We start from the raw sequence: 18,651 nt of genomic DNA on the forward strand, positions 1-18,651 counted from the left end.
AGAGGGAAAAAAATAGACCACCATTTTTATCAAGCTCAAATCCCAAATGGCATGGCCACACCGTTTGGGACCTAGTGAAAACGGTGTGGCCGCACCGTTCAAGAGAGAAAAAAACAGATCCACGCTCAAATCCCAAACGAAATTTCAGAAAAACAAAATTTTGCAAAGCAAAAACCTTAAATAAACAAAACATCAGTCTTCTCCAAAAAATTACATCGAGAATTCTTCTCCAAAAATTTTCTACCCTCTTCTCTCCATAATTCACGAGTGGGTTCTCTCTTTGGGCTGTGTGCTTCTTTCACAAAAGGTAATTTCTCTATTTCTCATTAATTTCTCTATTTTGAATTTCCTTATGCATTTTCTCGACTAGCCTTATTATACATTTACACTTGTGACTTGCTTAAATGGACAACAATTTGTTTGAGTTGTAGTTGCTACTATACTTTGTTCACAATGCCCTTGTTTCCACAATTTTGACATTTTTTGTTACTGTAGATGGACGACTCAATATTGATTGATGAAGTCGGAGAGAAGGAAGAATACGGTTCAGGTGAGCTAATGTTTCAATTTTATTTTCGATTTCTACCAACGAATTCAATACTGTATTATTGTACCGTGTTAGTTTATTTGTTTTTTTTTTTACGTGGACACATTTATTTGCAGTACCCGAGTCTTTTGCGGCACCTTCTGTGGCATTTTCTTCCTCTGTTCAACCTCCGGAGTTTGAAGTGGAAGTGGAAATTGTGAAGCCACCATGTTTGGGAATGTGTTTTGAAACTCTTGAGGCTGCAAAACAATTCTATATAGATTACGGAAAATCGTTTGGATTTAGTCCAGTAATTCGAAGCTCTGAAAAATCAGTTTCTTGTTCGGATGAAGTTAGTAGTTGTCAAATGACTTGCTCGCGATTTGGGGTTTATAGAGATTGAGGAGGCAAAAATAAGAATGTGGATGGAACTGAGAAAGAAGTGAGAAAAAGAAACACAAATACAGAGTTAAATGTGGGTGCCTTGCTTCAATGAGGGGTGACAAAGCAAAATAGTGGAATCTGAAAGTGATGAAATTTAGTAGCGAAAGCACAATCACAACCTGGTTAGTCCGCAAAAAGAATGCGTATGCCTGTTAATAGAAATATGCCCGCTGCAGCTAAGGTGTTGATTGACTCATTTATTGATGGTGGTGTACCCGTGAATAAAGTTGTTGATATACTTGACGGAGTACAAATTGGTTTTGATGATAGGGATTGTTGGAACCATTTGGGCCCCTTTGAAAGAATACAAGAAACCGGTGAGAGGTGATGCTACCATGGGTGCTTCATTTTTCAAGAAAAAGTATAGAGGATCCTAATTTCTTTTATGCAATACGGATGGATCATGAAGCAAGGGCCATTAATTTTTTACGGGTAGATGGTCGGTCGCGCACACGGTTTCAATATTTTGGTGGCGTGGTTTTCTTTGATACCACATATCGTGAAGAATGTATATGAAATGCCATTAAGCCCCATTTATCGGAGTTAACCACCATATCCAATCAATCCAATTTGGTTGTGCACTACTTTTGGATGAAACATAAGATTCTTTTCGTGGGTTTTGAGACTTGGCTTGAGCTATGGGCTGGACGTGCCCCATCCGCAATTATCACGATCAAGATAGAGCTATGACTCTAGCTATTGGTACGGTATTCCCTAATACTCGACCAGATTCTGCCTATGGCATATTATGAAGAAGTTCCCCGAAAAACTTCCAAATTATTATTATCGGAAGTCAAAATTCAAAAAGAATTCAAACAACGTGATTCGCAAATATTTATTCCCTCGATGTGTTTGAAAGGAGGTGGGCAGAATTGATGTCTAGTTTTAAGTTGGAGGAGAATGAATGGCTTCAAGAGATGTACAAGATTCGACACAAATGGGCTCCGGTTTATCACTTGGATATTTTTTTATGCCGAACCCGACTCACCGGCGTTTTGAAAGCATGAATTACATTTTACAAGAACTTTTTCACATCTACGACAACTCTTAGAGAGTTTGTAGTGAAGAATGATAAGTGTTTGATGAGGATTGTTGAAAGAAAAAAAAAGAGGATTATATTCTTTGAAACTTTCGAATCGGATTATAGGCAAGTAATTCATTTCTCTTGAAGAGTGCAAAGAAGTGTATACACAAGGAATGCATTATGATAGATTCAAGCAAGAATTCGAAGTTAGTTGAAACCGAAAGTATGTCCCTGCATGATGATGAAAAGGTAACTTGTGGCAATGTAACCTACACTTATAAGTCGCGAAGTTCGGTGTGACGAGCGGAATGGAAGGTGAAGTTCAACCCAAATGGACAAAAGAAGGTAATTGTGAATGCAAAACTTTTGAATTTTCGGGGATACCTTGTGGACACCTCATAAAGGTATTTCGTGAGTCGCGGATATTGAGATTCCCGAGCTCTTTATTCTTAAGAGGTGGATGAAAGGGCAAATAAGTATAGATTTGAGTATGACCATGGATCGGTAAGTGGCCATGAGAACTCGAGGTAATCGAGAATTACTCGACTTCAAATGGTTGCTAATCGGTTGGTTTATGAAGCCGCTGAAACCGATTCAAATTTTACCAATTAATGCTACAAAGACCGCAAGAATCGGCCGCTGGAGCTCAAGAAACGTAAGGAAGTTGACCACGGTGTTTCAGGTTGTTAATTCATGCACTATTGCCGATAGTTCAAGATCGCCATCTTGATCGACCTATCCCAAGTTTTACTTTTGAATCCTAACATCTCTCAAACAAAAGGAAAGAAAAAAAAAGTTGTGAAGATTTATAAGAAAACTAAGGACAGTGGTAGAATAAAAGGGGGTCTTGAACAAGCATGCGTAAAAGCCAAAGCAAAGACAGAGAGGAGATGTACATGTTGTAACAAAGTTGGTGTTAACCATGACGCATTTAAATTGTCCCGAAAATCCAAACAAAAAGAAGCGGCCCAAGTAAGTATAATATTGTTTCCTTGCTTAATTGTGAGTATCCTATCTTACACAATTGCCTTTAAAACTTAACGTTTTCCATTCTTTTTGATTTACAAGATTGGATGTAGAGTTAGAGGACGAGACGACTGACGATGAGGAGAACGTAAGACGAGGATGGGGAGGAGAACGAAGACGAGGGCACAAATGATAACATTTCCCTTTATCCGGTTTTATCCCTTCGTATGGAACCTAGCAAGGAGGCGGTGGTGTGGGTTGTTTGAGGACACCTAATATCTGCGCCATTCATGTCACCAACTTTATTTGGTGGGTCACGAGTTTCGAATTGTGAAGAAGTTTTAGTGATTTGAGTTTTATTTGGGTTTTAGTTATTTGGGTGAATTGTCGAGTTTTAGTTATCATAGTTTTAGTAAACTATTTATTCATTTTGGAACCAATCAGAAGTTTAGTAAATTATATGAACTTGATTATATGTCAGAACTTGATTACCTTTCAGAAGTTTTACATGTCAGAAGTTTGTGTAAATTATATGAACTTGAGTTTTAGTATAACAGTTGATTTAAACGTAATTATGCATGTAGTAATTATTGATGTGTACAAATTGATTGATTGGATTTGGAGAGACAAAATTCGAGGCTAAAACGACCTGGCTAGGTAGTCTGTATTGCACACCAAACGGTGTGGCCACACCATTTGGACTAGGTCCCAAACGGTGTGGCCATGCCGTTTGGGATTTGAACTTGGATAAAATGGTGGTGTCTGTTTTTTTGCCTCTTGAACGGTGTGACCACACCGTTTGGACTTAGTCCCAAACGGCATGGCCACACCGTTTGTCCTTAGTCCCAAACGGTGTGGCCACACCGTTTGGGATTTGAACTGGGTTAAAAATGGTGTTGTCTGTTTTATTTGAGTCTTGAACGGTGTGGCCACACCGTTTGTCCTTAGTCCCAAATGGTGTGGCCACACTGTTTGGGATTTGAACCGGGTTAAAATGGTGTTGTCTGTTTTATTTGAGTCTTGAGCGGTGTGGCCACACCGTTTGGGATTTGAACCGGGTTAAAAAATGGTGTTGTCACACCGTTTTATTTGAGTCTTGAGCGGTGTGGCCACACCGTTTGTCCTATCCAAAACGGTGTGGCCACACCGTTTGGGATTTGAACCGGTTAAAAATGGTGTTGTGCCATTTTTTTGACTCTTGAAGCGGTGTGGGACCGTTCAAGAGGCAAAAACAGATGTTTTGTGTTTTGGCAAAAACATTGCGTTCTCGCATTAGATTTGTGTGTAAATTGTTATTGATTGGATAATGGTAGACATTTTGTGAAAACCATGGGGTTATAGTCCGCCACTTTTCTAGCAAACGAATGAAGCGAGGATATTGTCGGGCTAAGCAATAAATTCAAATGAAGCAATGCTTGGCGTTTATCCGAGGAGACCAACAAAATGAAACGAAAAAAAAATTATTAGATCAGGCTCGGTCAAGTTTGGGCCCTTTGCAAGTCCATATACTTTCGTGCTATGATGAATCCATAGACTCATAGAGGCAATAATACACAACACAACATTTTGTACGTAAACACAAACAAAAATAAAAGTGTAATCAATCGGGGCAAAAGAACGGTGTTTGTTTGTGTAATCAATCGACCGACCACGAATAATAACCGGACACCCTCCGAAAAGTACTAATAAGTTTTCAAAATCTATGTTATCAAAATCTAAAATGTGAACAGATAAGTTACTCAAGCTTCAGAACTGTAGTAACATGTTTCAGAACAGAATTTCGGGGTTAACATGTTTGTTACACATGCTCAAATACTTTGACATCCCAACAAATGACACTACTGAGTTCTCCAAGACTTAAAAGTCCGCGCAATCTCTCCAAGAAAGTGGACATAACTTTCAGCAAATAAGCGGATATATAATAGACCATTTGCTTTTATCGCCTAAAGAGAGGGCACTCACGAAGTCCGAACCCGTTTCCTCACTTTCTTAACTTCAACTTCTTCAACATTCTTTTTGCGTAACCATTATCGCGAACCCGCACCAAGAGGAACACTACAAGTCTTATAAGGATGAACATTGTAAGCAACAACGTATTACAAATGTTTGAGGATAAAGCCAAATATAATTAACTATGCAATAGACCTTTTGCAATCATTAAGCGTAATATCTATTCTATTAAGGTCTCCAATCCAAAGATTCAGTTCAGAATAAAGAAGAAGAGCAAACAAGCTTCTATTAACAGCCTATAAGATAAGTTCGTAATGATCAAGGCAAATTGGACAAATGTCCCTGGTGAGTGGTGATGATAGCCCTTGTGAAGATAATACATTCTGTTATGAGAATGTATCTAAACACAACAAAAAGATTTTGGTATTCATAAGAATGGCTTTCTAAATCCAGCTCCAAACCAGCTTGATCTCACAATCATGAAACTCCAAACCAGTTATACGGATTTTAAATTTGCAGAAACATCATTGTCTTCATATATCTAGCAGACATTAATCAGCTAAAGGAATAGTCCAAATAGAGTGTACCCTAGAGCAGCAATTAAGTTACTCAAGCTTCAGGAACTATAGTAAATACCTATCAACTACAAGTCCATGTGCACTAATTCCTCATTCAATGTACTCTAACACAACAAATTCAAATCCTCAAGGTTCAAAAACTCTACAAACAACATAGCGCCTACAAATCGCGAGTTTGTTTTACTCCTAATCTGTTATACACTAGCACAATCCTTAAAGCTTTCCAGTTTCAAAGTCAACATGTGTGTGTGCTTTATTCCTGCAAAACTAACCTCTCCACTTGCTTCCTCATGTTCACCATTTCCATTTCCAACACTCGTCCCAACACAAGATAAAAGGAGGTAAACTAACCAAACTCAACATACCTAAATCCTATGCTAACCACTAAACCCTAAACTAACCAAACTCAACATACCTAAATCCTATGCTCATTCACGATATCGTCCGCCAATGAACTTGCACGGGTCAAATTGTATGCCTCCATGAACTCGTTAAATGCATCGTCACGGAATCGCGATCCACCCAATTGCGGGCCTTGATTGAGCGGAGAGAAATTTCATCGACGACGGGTGTCTTTGTCAAAATTAAAACGAAAACTACATTAGTATATACATTTACATTTATAAAATACCAAAACAAAACAAAACAAAAATTAACGTTGTAAGATATTAACTCACCAGATTATGATATGGAAGACTCTGTAGGGAGTAGTGACTAAGATGATCAGGGTTTATCATTCTCATATGACTATTGTTTTCGTACCAACTCATGTATCTACTAACACACTCCCATGGATAAGACGGAATGGGTCCTCGTTGTTCAAGTTGAATCAAGTGATTATGCCATTTACTCCAGTAGGAAGATGCAATATTAAATTTCACATCATACCCGCGTCTGGAAGTAGTTCGCGTAGAGGTCTTTGGTCTTGGGGGATATGAGGGTACAAACTGCATATGACCTAACCGACGACAACCCTCAAACATTGTAATCGCTTTCGACATTATCAAGAAAGCATATAAATCCCTCGAAAAATGCTATTTCATCCACCGGCCGTGTAGCTCGGACTTGCACATAGGGATACCATTCAACTGTCAAATAGCATATGATTGAGGAAATTAATCATTAACCACATACTAATAATATCAATTAATAAATAAAACTATTTACATACAAAAATGCTTACATCGGTACAAGTCATATTATCAATGGTGGCTCGGTATGCTTCAATGCAGGTATTGTTATTGCTAGCATAAAAGATTCGAGTAATGGAAAGTACCTAGGAGCCACGGCACATGCTCAACTGATAGTCCTCATTTGGGTATGGCCCGAACAGGGAAGTACTCATAAATCCATGCCTACATTAATATAGACACCCGTTAATATTGTAATAGATAGATAAAATTGACATTGAAAAGAAAAACAAAAACTAATACGTAGGAGAGTGAAATAGCACGAAACACCCTTCACCTTGGCACTTGTGGCAGTCCCAAGACCTGCATACAAGTAAGCCATAAGAAGGTCGCACCCCACGCCGTAGTCTACGATCGCAAAATTTCAAAGCGATCTCAGGATAACAAACGGAACTGCGCAGTTCCAGGGCGATGTCGGTGAAGGCGGTACATCCAAAAAAAAACGGATAAGCTCTCACAAAGAAATCGCACCTCTTTTTGGGTTGACGCCTTCTTCACAACAACCCCATTTTCATCACGTAAATCTTCATCTCATTTACCTTCCCAAAAGAAATCGCTTCATCAAGAAATCCATCATAACTTTGGAAGTGAACTTATTGGATTTCATCTCCGTGATCTATCTTATCCATGGGTATGCCAAGATCTTTGTGGAGGAGTCTTTTTGTTCTGTTCCAAGGTCAAATCGATTGTCCCCGGTCCACTGCTTTGCCTCTCGATCGAACTCCTAAGAGTTGGAAACATCGCCCAACGTGATTGTCATCTCGCCACTCCAAGATATGAAATGTGTTGGTCTCGGATGCCACCTCTCCACAAACGCAGAGACCAACACGGGATCGATGCCCAGATACACCTAAGACCAGAGCACATAAGCCGGTTCTTTGAAGCTCCACGTGAAAAGTAGAACAGTTTGAACACTCTCCGAGGATATCCCATTGTACCAACTTGTTTAGGTGCCCATGGCACTTCAACACCCCTCGCTCCGCCTAAAACAACAAAAACTTAGTATTAATGTATGCACAAGTTTCGTAATACAAAATTTAAATACTAATAGACACTAAATGATAATATTACCTGCCCCTCCCAAACATCGCGAGCCACATGCACTGCATAGTCATACAACAGATGTGACACACAAGGGCCACCTCCATAAGCACCTCTTTTGAACTCCAAGTCATTGTTAGACTTTCTCACAATATTCATTGGAGGTACAGGTACATGGACTTCCTCGTCATCCTCCTCCTCCTCCTCCGCGTCCTCTTCCTCCTCGTCAGTCTCCTCTTCTGCATCATCAACACCCTCTTCTTCACTATCAGCATGACTTAGAACTACACTCTTCCCACGATCCATATTTACGTCATCGTCATCGTCATCGTCATCGTCATCTACATCTAAATCTAAATCTAAATCTAAATCTACATCTACATCTACATCTACATCTACATCACTAAGAACTGTCCCCTTTCTTCTCTTTTGATTTCCCAACTCTACACCACTTACAACATTACTGGGATCATCCGCTTTCCGATCCCCTCTACGAACTGATGCCGAAGTGGTTCTTCTCCTTCCTCTCTTTTCTCGGGCTCCTCATCGCGACCGAACTACTACTCCCCACCTAACAACTTCTTAGCACCCGTGAAAACACTTTTTTTTGCATTCTTCACATTCACATTCTTTGTTCGAGGCATTGCTACAAAATAAATTGGAGTTAAAAATAAGACATTCCCTTCAACTAATTCAAATTGTTGCAATACCAATGTGAAAAATACAAAAACGAAATAAAGGGTGTGCATGCCAATCTATATCTAAGGTGTGCATGCTATCTAGGCAAACTATACTCCTCTATTAAATCCCCTCCACACACTAACAAAAACCCAATCTAATTCAAGCATGCGAAATCGACTAGGAAAACTTTAAGAGAAAGCGACTCATGTAAAACTTTAAAGCCGCCATGGAGATAATGAACATCGAAAAAAGAAGCACATTTGTAAAACGAAAATAGTCGACGCAGCATAAGAGAAAGGCAATATAAGAGTTGAAGCTCGATGGGGAAAATGAAAGGGCCATAATCTCACGAGTGAAGGAACGAATAAAGACCAACGTCAAAGGGGAACAACTGTCGATACTCGATCTTAAGTCTCTAACTAAAAAACTAATGAATATGAACTGAGTGTAGAAGCTATTAAAGTCACAGTTGTATACATAGCACATCAAGATGAAGAAGTCAGATAAAACTGTAGAGTCAAATGCATCTACTTTGCACATATATATATATATAGCAGGAGGCATTATAGAAAAATTGCTATCAGTTATTAAGTTGGATTCGAGCATATGGCATAGATGCAAGTTAAATGCAGCCACGTGGTCATGAGTTTGAGGCAAGTCTCGGCGATACACATTAATGAATTTTGGCGTCTCTCTTGCTAGTTTGGGACGTCCAACATAAACTAAAATGTCAAAAACTTTTAATCTTTTGTACTTGCATGATCTTCATGGCAAATTCTTAGCTGGAAAGAAGCCTTACGACCATGCACGAGAGTACTAGGTAGGACGGTAGGTAGTCGGGACCTTAATTAGTTTAGTTAAGCGTCACACTCCTACTATGATTTGCATGTACAAAATGGGTGTCTAAAATTCAAAAGAATTGAATCAAACATAACATTATATATATAAAAAAAAAGATAGAAAGATAGAACAGTTACCTGAAACAGAGCTATATATTTATTTTGAATCAAGCAAGCAGTACTCCAGTCGATATGGCCTCAAATAAAAATCTAGTGATATCAACAGGAGAGACAATAAATTCATAAGTTCATTGCTTGATTTAATGATTTATTTATTTTGAACTTGGATAAACATAACATTGATGTCTCGTCTCCATTTCTATAAATGAAAAAAATTAAAAATATAAATAACTTAAACAGTCAAAAATCCCAATGTACATAAACAGTGTAAATAACTTAAACATCAAAACTCTGACAGAGTTCAAAACTCTGAACTCTGATAGAGTTTACCGAACTCTGAAAGAGTTCAAAACTCTGACAGAGTTCAAAACTCTGATAGAGGAGTTCAAAACTCTGAAAGAGTTCAAAACTGTGATAGAGTTCACCGAACTCTGACAGAGTTCAAAACTCTGATAGAGTTCACCGAACTCTGAAAGAGTTCAAAACTCTGACAGAGTTCATAAGTTCATAAGGTTACTATCTATATCATGATAGTAACCTTCTAAGGCTACTAGAACTCACAAACTAGACTTCTAGACACTTCTAAATTAGGCTTAAAGAATAAAAATGAAAATAACTTGTTTTTAGTATAATTGGATTTACTAAAAACAATTAGACAATAAACATAGGCTCTATGTTCTACATCAATCCTGCCCAAAATGTTGCGATGTTTATCGGTTTTTAAAGGCACTAGGCAATAAATCACTAACACCAATATCGTCAGCAGTCTGCACTCTCACAATATATAAATTTTTAAGTCGAGCTGTATTCTAGCCTTGTTAAATTACAAAATTATCAACTGTTTACAAAACTTGAAATGCGGACATTGTCAATGTATCAAAAAGAAATTACTACCTAACCAAAAGAATAAAAAATCACCTACCATCTTATTTCTATCATATAAAAGCAGCGCACATCCTATATTCTCTAGTGTTTAAATGAAACTGCTCCTCTCCAGCTCTCCTCCTCTTCAACGTTCAACTTACCCAAACTTATGTAACAAACATGTTGATATGTTCTGATGATTCGGTTTTAGAGGTGAAGTGGAATATTGAAAATAACCACGATTAGTAAACACAACACGGTTGTTTCTTTTCAAAGGCAATGATCGTTACTTTCGACAATTAGTGATGGATTTGTTGCGGTACCGTTTAATGAAAAGGTGCAAGGAGTATCTAGCTGTTCATCACCAGAAGTTCGATACAAAGTTGAAAACTCTTCACCAGAAACAACTAAATATCTAGCCTTAAGAATGTATGATAGCTTAAAGAAGCATGGGCTTAGAAATGAAGTTGTCATGACACTTGGAGGGGATGCTATAGAGGCAGAAGAACTGAAGGAAGTGGAGCTTGGAGGAAGCAAGAAAGTAGAAGAGCTAATGGGCATGGAGTATCTCTTGAAAGATGGTTTTGTTAGTTATCTTCATTGATGTGGTTCAGTATAACACCCCCATCCCTCAACAGGGTAATGGACTGCAATATATGAATATGGTAATCTGCATAAACCGTGTTGGCGTGTTGTGTTGTGTTACTTTTATTGTTGTCGTTAAGTAGTCCATAAACCCAAAGGGTGTATGCGTATGTGGGAGAAATTTACAATCTCCATGCAAAAATAAAACGTTCCGAACTCGAAGAGTTCACGAACTCGAAAGAGTTCAAAACTGTGAACTCGAAGAGTTCAAAACTCGAACTCTCGAAGAGTTCACCGAACTCCGACGAGTTCAAAACTCTAAACTCTAAACTCGAAAGAGTTCAAAAAACTCGACAGAGTTCACCGAACTCTGAACTCTGAAAGAGTTCAAAACTCTGATAGAGTTCACCGAACTCTAACAGAGTTCACCGTTCATAACTTCATTGCTTGATTTAATGATTTATTTATTTTGAATCATTCATCTCTTATAAATCCAATCAATTAAACAAACAAAATATCTTCAATTAATAATTCAATCCCACTTAAATGTTTATAAAGCAAACAAATATCAAACAAACCCATAGCAACGCCAATTAGTTCCATAAAAAAGAAGCAAAATCCCAATTTATGAACAACAAAATCTTGTTTGAATGGAAGAAACAAACCTGTGAAAATAAAGGTTGCTCCGACTTAAACCAAGCTTGAAACGAAGATTGATTCGTCAATGAACACCTTAATTCAACACAACAATGGTTAATTAGCACATTGCTTTCGAGTGAAACACTGATTTTTTGGAGATAAGATTAAAAGAGAGAAGGTAAACACAAACCTTAATTGTTTTCGGAGAGTGTAGCCGCACTGGGGATTTTTTTGGAGAAGAAGGTAAATATTCGATTTTTTATAGTACTTGAAATCAACAAACCAAGTGTACAATAATAAGTTAGAACCACATGGCAACTCACGGAAGAGGAACAGCTACGGGTGCTGACTGGGTGCAGAGGTAGGTGGAGCAGCTGCTTGTGTAGTTGGGGTAGGCTGTTTAAAGTCATGAAGAATGTTCCATGAGATGACATAAGAAACATAAAGGTTAATCATCACTACACACTAGCTTATCTCATTGCAAGGAAAAGAATACATAATCATAATGGAGTCCACACATAAATTAGTGAAGAAGAAATTTGTGAACTCGTCGATCAAGAACCATTAATACCAAATAAGATTAATCTTAATTTGTGAACTCTGTCAGTCAAGAACCATTAATACGAATTTGTGGAGAATACATAAAGGTTAATCATCACTACACATAAATACATAATCAGTCAAGAACCATTAATACCAAATAAGATTAAGTTGAGAGAATAGTTATACCTAATTTCTTCTTCAAATGAATCTCTTTTATGGATTGAACACAAAAAAATTTGTTTTCGCTTTCTCCTTTATAGATTTTGGAGAGAGATCGGTGAAATTGGAGGAGATTGATTCGTAAACACTGATTTTTTTTTGGAGAAGAAGGTAAACATTTCGTGTTTTTTGTTTTTATGGACTATTTCGTGTTTTTTGTTTTTCTGATTTCTGAAATTTTGGTTTTTCTGGAATTTCGTTTTTTGGAGAAGAATGGACTATGTCCATAGGATCAGTTTTGTTGATGCACGAGATGAAAGGTGTGGATCGGCTGTGTCCACAATGTGGCTACAGTACCTGTGGCTATATCCCCACCCTATATATATATCGGTTTGTCTAGAGTGCCACTCTAATCTCACACTTTTCCTAGTCCCTCCGATTTCATCCTGATCTAACAGCTAAAATGATTTTGCCCAAATAAAAAACAAGTGGGGGTATAATCGTCATTTCTTACACAAATTAGATTTTGGAAGCAAAACCCCGCCTCTTTCTTCTTCCTCACTACCTCATTCTCTCTTGACCTAACCCCCTCTTCTTGCTATTCTCCTCAACAATGAACACGATCGATGAAAAGAAATAGTCTTGTTGATGTTAAACCCACTACTCACCTCTAAAATCTTAGCCCTATTTTTCTAATACTTGGCCACAGCATTATCGGTTTCTAATGGTGGAAGCCAAGCAGAGAGACATCCTCACATGTACAGAAGCTCAACCGAGTTTACGTAAAAGCTCTGAATTCATGTCCACGAGACTTTTTAAGCCTAAGTAAAACACTTTCTAAGCCTAAGTTCGAGACTTTTTTTAAGCCTAGGTTCGATTTCTTTTGACATCATTTTGAGTGAATTAGTTTGTACTTTTTTTTATTTTTATTTTTATGATTCTAGTTTGAATTGGGTGGTTAAGCAGATCGTGAAAATTGTGTCCGAACCACTAGGAGTTGTATTGGTCATCTCGACACGGAACTATCCTATCGTATGTAGCAATCATTGAAATCTTACTTACTTACGTAGCCTATATGTATGGTCAGTATCGACTTAAGTGCCTATCAATATTTGGCAATCCTTGAATGTATACAAATAATTATGTGCTACCGATTCAAGTTATTCGTGTTTTATCTTTAGTTCCTAATGATATTGTTCGATTTTTTGTCACTTCAATCGTTCATAAAAACAGGGATTCATTTCCTTTATATGTTTATGAGTAATCAATAAGTCCAAATAGAATGTATATGGTTAACTTTTTATCATTCCCTTTGCTTACCCTACGGCCGTGTTCTTTGAACTATCTAGGAATACGGTTAAGCTCATTTGTCTCGACTTTCAACCAAAAGTTCCTTCATCTCCCTTTCTTTTGATTTTGTTCTTTACTGTTGGGAAAAATTATTTAACTTCGTGGCTAAACCATTTATATCCTAATTCTCGATCAACTCTTCTTCATTTTTTCCCTTATATTTTGCCCGAATTTGAGTTTGTAGTTTTTTGCTAGATATTAAGGGTTCTTGCTCATCATTTAACGTCTTTTCTAATTTGGAACTCATTCATTTCATTTTTTCAGTTAGACATGAAAGTGTTTGGGCCTTTCGAAGTGGTCCTTGGCTTGTGCTCTTCTGTCAAGTTGCAAACGCCGTGGGGTAGCATTCGAATTTGCTTCCTTATTGGTCATAGGCTATTGATACTTCAATTTTTTATCAAATTTGTCTCTTTTTATTTGCCTAGTATTTTTTGTCTTTCATTTTTCTAGTACAAGGAAACAATGTGAATTGAGAAACAAAGTTCATTGCGGTTTGCTTTTTACACGAGGCCAAAGATGCCAAAAGAAGCCTATGCCCTAACAAGGCATCTTGTGATGTTCCTTAGCTTCCAAACAATATGACTATGTTAGAAGAATCTAGCTTTGTGGAATTTTTAAATTTGATGAGAAGTAGGCTTTTGGGATCGGGGCGTGTGTGTACTAAAGAGGGGCAAGTAAATTGGGCTTTTGTGCTAGTGGGAAGTGTTGGAATAGCAAGCAAGTCTTGCGCTTTTTTCTAACTTTTGAGAAGCCGCACATTGCAGCTATACATTGCTTAGTAATAGAAGTTTATGCAGTTCCTTAAAGCTCAGGGAGTTGCACATCAAAATTCTAAAATGAGCAGGATAGACAAATTTAACTTGGCGGGTTCTCCGGCAAGTTCATCTAGCTAGAGCATCCCATCTTATAATTGACTCGACAAAACACACTCGACATAACAAAACTCGACATGCATTCCAAACTTACACTAACACTATAACAAACTCTGACATGCAGGCCTAATGTATAAACTATAACTCCTGACATAGTTTATGACTATAACGTTGACTATTTCTTGCGAAATTTTGTTGTTATATCGAACCTTATGAGCTTGAGCTGAATGCATTTTCGGGGATATAACTCAAACCATTTCAGTTTTTGTTTCTATGAAGTTTCTACTCAAAGATAGGAGTTATAATTTACCATCAGACACGAGGCTTACAGAAGCACATCTGTTTTCGTTATGAAGAAGTGATATATGTAAATTAATCAAGAACCAAGCTACTATGTAGATGATGATATAGGACTTCGTAGATGAATATAATACGCAGAGTAAACTAAGAAAACATAAGATGCATTCAAAGCAAGAAGGTATTACAAAAGGAGGAAAACAAGGGAAAACAGAAAACAAGTCCTGTTTGGGGAAGAAAGGGGAGAGAAAAATGAAAGATTCAGAAATTATTAAGTGTACAGCGGATTCTTCTATTAGTTAAACATATCAGTAGCTTGCAGTGCCTCTTTTTTTGTCCTCACGTTGTCACCAATTGTGAGGTGGATCCTTTGAAAGGGAGCATGCATGAGTAAATGACATACTTGACACTATCTATAAGCATAACAACAAAAATCCGCGACAATGACTTTGGTGAGATCCCTCCATCAACTTCTCTGTCACCACCTTCTCTAGGATCAACCAACACGTAAAACAACCATTGAAGAAACAATTTTGTTATGGAATGCACCATTTTGAGAAGACATCCTCGCATGTTTTTCAAGATCAAGTTAAAGGTGAGACTTCGGCAAGTGGGACAGGAGGCGGTTAAGAATCCTTCTATTCCTTTTGCTTAGATAAACGATTCTCAAGCATTTTTGCGAGAAACATTGACAAATGGTGTTGCGGTACAATAGCACCGAGGATTGGCGAGGATGAGACATCAAACTGGAACACTTCAGTGCACATACCAGAACTTAATATTGGCCCTGCGAAAAAGAAACAACCACTTAATAGATTGTAAACACTAATATAGTGTAGTGAGGTTCCTTTATGATTCTCTAGCCCAACTTGGCATCCAAAACACATATCACAGAAGCAAGAAAAAGATCAAATATTTATTTGATTGTGAGCATCAGACACAACACACACACACAATCAAACCATTAACGTCAATTTCTTTAAATTCAATGAGAATAGAAACGGGCAAGAGTATACTCGCATCCATGAATTGCATAATCTAAGCAACTGTACAACCAAACTAGAGTATTAAAAGTTATTTTCCATTTATGAGAAATCGTATTATCTAGTGGGCAATAAACCTTAAATTGCTCAACATATATGTAGTTTATTCCCAACTAAGGTCTGTGGAGTCAACTCAGACCATCGACTTGAGATATGAAAAGGTTTTACCCTCCAACTTTAATATAGTCAAGGAAAATTTTGTGAAATTACTAACTTTTGCTGTATAAAAAGGTTCAGGCTAAATGAAGCTAATATAAAAGATACAATAAACAATTAGTATCATTACCTGCAAGCCCTTCACGGAACCATACGAAGTGATCCATCGGTACCGCACTTGACCTTGGATTCTCCTTGCAACCATCTCGTGGACATGAATTCAGAGCTTTCTGTCGCTCAGTTGAGCTTCTGTACATGTGAGGATGTCTCTCTGCTTGGCTTCCACCATTAGAAACCGATAATGCTGTGGCCAAGTAGTAGAAAAATGGGGCTAAGATTTTAGAGGTGAGTAGTGGGTTTAACATCAACAAGACTATTTCTTTTCATCGGTCGTGTTCATTGTTTGGGAGAGAATAGCAAGAAGAGGGGGGTTAGGTCAGTAGAGAATGAGGTAGTGAGGAAGAAGAAAGAGGCGTGGGTTTTGCTTCCAAAATCTAATTTGTGTAAGAAATGACGATTATACCCCCACTTGTTTTTTATTTGGGCAAAATCATTTTAGCTGTTAGATCAGGATGAAATCGGAGGGACTAGGAAAAGTGTGAGATTAGAGTGGCAAGATTAGAGTGGCACTCTAGACAAACCGTATATATATATATATATGGGGAGGGATAGAGGTACAGGTACTGTAGCCACATTCTAGACACAGCCAATCCCATCCCTCTATCTATTTTAATCCTACGGATACAATCAATTCTCAATTAGCAATCCGAAATTTTGTAAATTTCAAAATTTTTTTTTACCGAAACAAAAAAAATGAAACTTTCAAAATTTAGATCGAGAATGTGGCTATGAAACTCCTCCTTCTCCACTGTCTCTTCTCTCTTCTCTCTTCTCCCGTCTCCCGTCTCCCGTCTCCACTCAACCACGACTCTCTCCAAAATCAGTCGGCTCCACCACTCCAAAATCAGGCGACTCTAGATCTCAATTTCTCTCTTTCTCTCTTTCTTGATTTAAAATCTAGATCTACAACTCTCGAGGAAAGCTTTGTCTATCTACAACTCCAAGACAGGTATCATTTCATTCTCTCTGTTTCAATTATGTTTTCTTCATGGAAAAACTGATTGATTAAGTGATCATTGAGGTATTATTGGTGGGCTAATTTATGTATTGTTATAATTTTCTAACCATATTTTGTTTTCATGAAATTTAGAGATGCTATAGGTTTGCTTTCTGTGAATTTTGACGAAGAGGCCTCTGATTCATCATCATCATCTGAAATACTGTGCTACAGGTACCAAGTATTACACAATTGATGTTTCTGTGTGGATGGCTCATCTTGGGGATGGATTTTCTATAGGGGTGCTGCCCAAGTCGGACAACTTGTCAGCTTTGGTGTTGATTTTTGACATGAATGAGATTGTTGACTTATGCTTAAAATTTCAGTAAAATTTTGATATTCAGCAAGTTGTAAAGAAACTGATGGTTGATTGCTTTATTGGCAGGATTTTGTTTCTGAAACTGATATTCAGAAGCTTGAGATATTGTTGTGCATTGGAAATAAAGTAGACCTTTTGCCTGGTCACCCTACTTATTCTTTATAGAGGCCAGGAACTGTTTCCTGTGCTGATATTGTTGCTTTGGCTGCTAGGGACTCCGTTTCGTACCAAGTAAGTTCCAAGTTTAAAGTTGAAAATTAAGGGAGTAGTTTGTATTGTAATTCAGGAGCAATCAGTTGTTCAACAAACACCCAAGTGAAAGAGACTACTCTTGTATATGATATACTACGACAATATATGATACATGATATACCATCGCCTTTCTCGAACTTCAGCATTCTTAAACAAAATTTCAACAGCAAAGGCATTACTGTTCATGATCTTGTGGTTTTATCAGGTATGTGCTTTACATTATGTGAAGTTCTTCATACTTAAAATATCATATTGTACTGTTGTCTCCTTGGCGGCTGGGTCTGCACTAATGTGGTTTCACCAATTGCATTTGGATGCATGTACAGGTTCACATACCATCGGTGTTGGGCATTGCAGTTTTTTCAGTAACGGACTCTACAATTTCACTGGAAAAGGAGATTCAGATCCTTCCTTAAACTCAACTTATGCAGCTTTCTTGAAAACAAAATGCCGAAGTCTCTCAGACAACACAACCACTGTACCAATGGAGCCTCAGACTCCTTTATCTTTTGATAACAATTATTATTCAAACTTGAAGCAGCACAAAGGTATGTTTCAATCAGATGCTTCACTTTTAACTGAAGAAGGACCGGCCAATATTGTTGATGAGATGCTTGTTCCTGGGAAATTCTTTGTCGAGTTCAGACAATCCATGAAGAGAATGGGTACCATTGGAGTCCTAACTGATAACTCTGGTGAGATTAGGAAGAAATGTAGTGTGGTGAACTCTTAATAAGGATGTTGTTCCATGTTTGGTATGGCAAGTACTTAATTTTGGTGTGTGATTGTTGATGAATGTGAGATGTAAAAGTTGTTTTTTGTTTTTCTAGCCAATTATGAAGAGAGAGGGGGGGTGTCAGTGATATGTATTTGTTTTGGATGCAAGGTAAATGAGACTCTTGATTTTGCTTCAAGAATGTTTTCTTCTTTAATTTCTTTCGTATTTATACTAATAATACACCCCAGCTAATGTTAGTGGCAACAATTGGACCGTGGAATGCTTCGTACATCGTTGCCAAATTTGTGCTTAATCGATTATGGTGAGTATAGTCTCGAGCAATTTATTTGGAATTTTTGCTTGGATGGTCTAATCTAA

At 37.6% G+C, this 18,651-nt stretch overlaps 3 protein-coding genes and 1 long non-coding RNA gene across 10 annotated transcripts; 1 reads left to right on the plus strand and 3 right to left on the minus strand.

Annotated features, from left to right (window-relative positions):
- Positions 1–6,798: 6,798 nt before the first annotated feature.
- LOC147479883 (uncharacterized) lies at positions 6,799–8,199 on the minus strand. Its single transcript, XM_086578512.1, has 3 exons — positions 7,750–8,199; positions 7,494–7,661; positions 6,799–6,843 (listed from the first exon to the last, which is right to left on the minus strand). Exons 1-3 carry the CDS (start codon positions 8,023–8,025, stop codon positions 6,799–6,801), a joined length of 489 nt encoding a protein of 162 aa, XP_086434638.1. The 5' UTR covers positions 8,026–8,199.
- An 85-nt stretch (positions 8,200–8,284) lies between these two features.
- Positions 8,285–11,596, minus strand: LOC147479884 (uncharacterized). The gene is made up of 3 exons (XR_015203960.1): positions 11,474–11,596; positions 9,378–9,449; positions 8,285–8,365 (listed from the first exon to the last, which is right to left on the minus strand). It is a non-coding gene; the product is annotated as an uncharacterized LOC147479884 (long non-coding RNA).
- A 3,710-nt stretch (positions 11,597–15,306) lies between these two features.
- LOC147479885 (bZIP transcription factor 17-like) lies at positions 15,307–16,232 on the minus strand. Its single transcript, XM_086578513.1, has 2 exons — positions 15,998–16,232; positions 15,307–15,455 (listed from the first exon to the last, which is right to left on the minus strand). The coding sequence occupies exons 1-2, from the start codon at positions 16,230–16,232 to the stop codon at positions 15,307–15,309; spliced, it is 384 nt and encodes a 127-aa protein (XP_086434639.1).
- A 456-nt stretch (positions 16,233–16,688) lies between these two features.
- Positions 16,689–18,487, plus strand: LOC147479886 (peroxidase 39-like). Of its 7 annotated transcripts, none has more exons than XR_015204605.1 (4): positions 16,689–16,936; positions 17,078–17,534; positions 17,699–17,760; positions 17,882–17,960. XR_015204605.1 is itself a non-coding variant. In XM_086577471.1 (4 exons), exons 3-4 carry the CDS (start codon positions 17,661–17,663, stop codon positions 18,286–18,288), a joined length of 507 nt encoding a protein of 168 aa, XP_086433597.1. In that variant the 5' UTR covers positions 16,699–16,936; positions 17,078–17,259; positions 17,370–17,660; the 3' UTR covers positions 18,289–18,487. The 7 variants fall into 7 exon arrangements, 5 of the variants coding, with proteins under 5 accessions (XP_086433597.1, XP_086433598.1, XP_086433599.1 ...); XM_086577471.1 differs by having other exon boundaries at positions 16,699–16,936; positions 17,078–17,259; positions 17,370–17,760; positions 17,882–18,487; XM_086577472.1 differs by having other exon boundaries at positions 16,699–16,936; positions 17,078–17,158; positions 17,370–17,760; positions 17,882–18,487.
- The last annotated feature ends 164 nt before the right edge of the window (positions 18,488–18,651 follow it).

The sequence above is a fragment of the Coptis chinensis genome, chromosome 8 (assembly GCF_015680905.1).
Source record: "Coptis chinensis isolate HL-2020 chromosome 8, ASM1568090v1, whole genome shotgun sequence".
Classification (NCBI taxonomy): domain Eukaryota; kingdom Viridiplantae; phylum Streptophyta; class Magnoliopsida; order Ranunculales; family Ranunculaceae; genus Coptis; species Coptis chinensis.

Excerpts from the sequence above, each read along its gene's own strand:
- LOC147479883 (XM_086578512.1), bottom strand. The coding sequence starts at position 8,025 with ATGGATCGTGGGAAGAGTGTAGTTCTAAGTCATGCTGATAGTGAAGAA. Across the intron at positions 7,662-7,749 it reads GCGATGTTTGGGAGGGGCAG|GCGGAGCGAGGGGTGTTGAA; the intron begins GTAATATTATCA and ends TTGTTGTTTTAG. Across the intron at positions 6,844-7,493 it reads GATCCCGTGTTGGTCTCTGC|GCATGGATTTATGAGTACTT; the intron begins GTTTGTGGAGAG and ends ATATTAATGTAG.
- LOC147479885 (XM_086578513.1), bottom strand. The coding sequence starts at position 16,232 with ATGTTAAACCCACTACTCACCTCTAAAATCTTAGCCCCATTTTTCTAC. Across the intron at positions 15,456-15,997 it reads GTTCCGTGAAGGGCTTGCAG|GGCCAATATTAAGTTCTGGT; the intron begins GTAATGATACTA and ends TCTTTTTCGCAG.
- LOC147479886 (XM_086577474.1), top strand. The coding sequence starts at position 17,661 with ATGATACATGATATACCATCGCCTTTCTCGAACTTCAGCATTCTTAAA. Across the intron at positions 17,761-17,881 it reads TGATCTTGTGGTTTTATCAG|GTTCACATACCATCGGTGTT; the intron begins GTATGTGCTTTA and ends ATGCATGTACAG.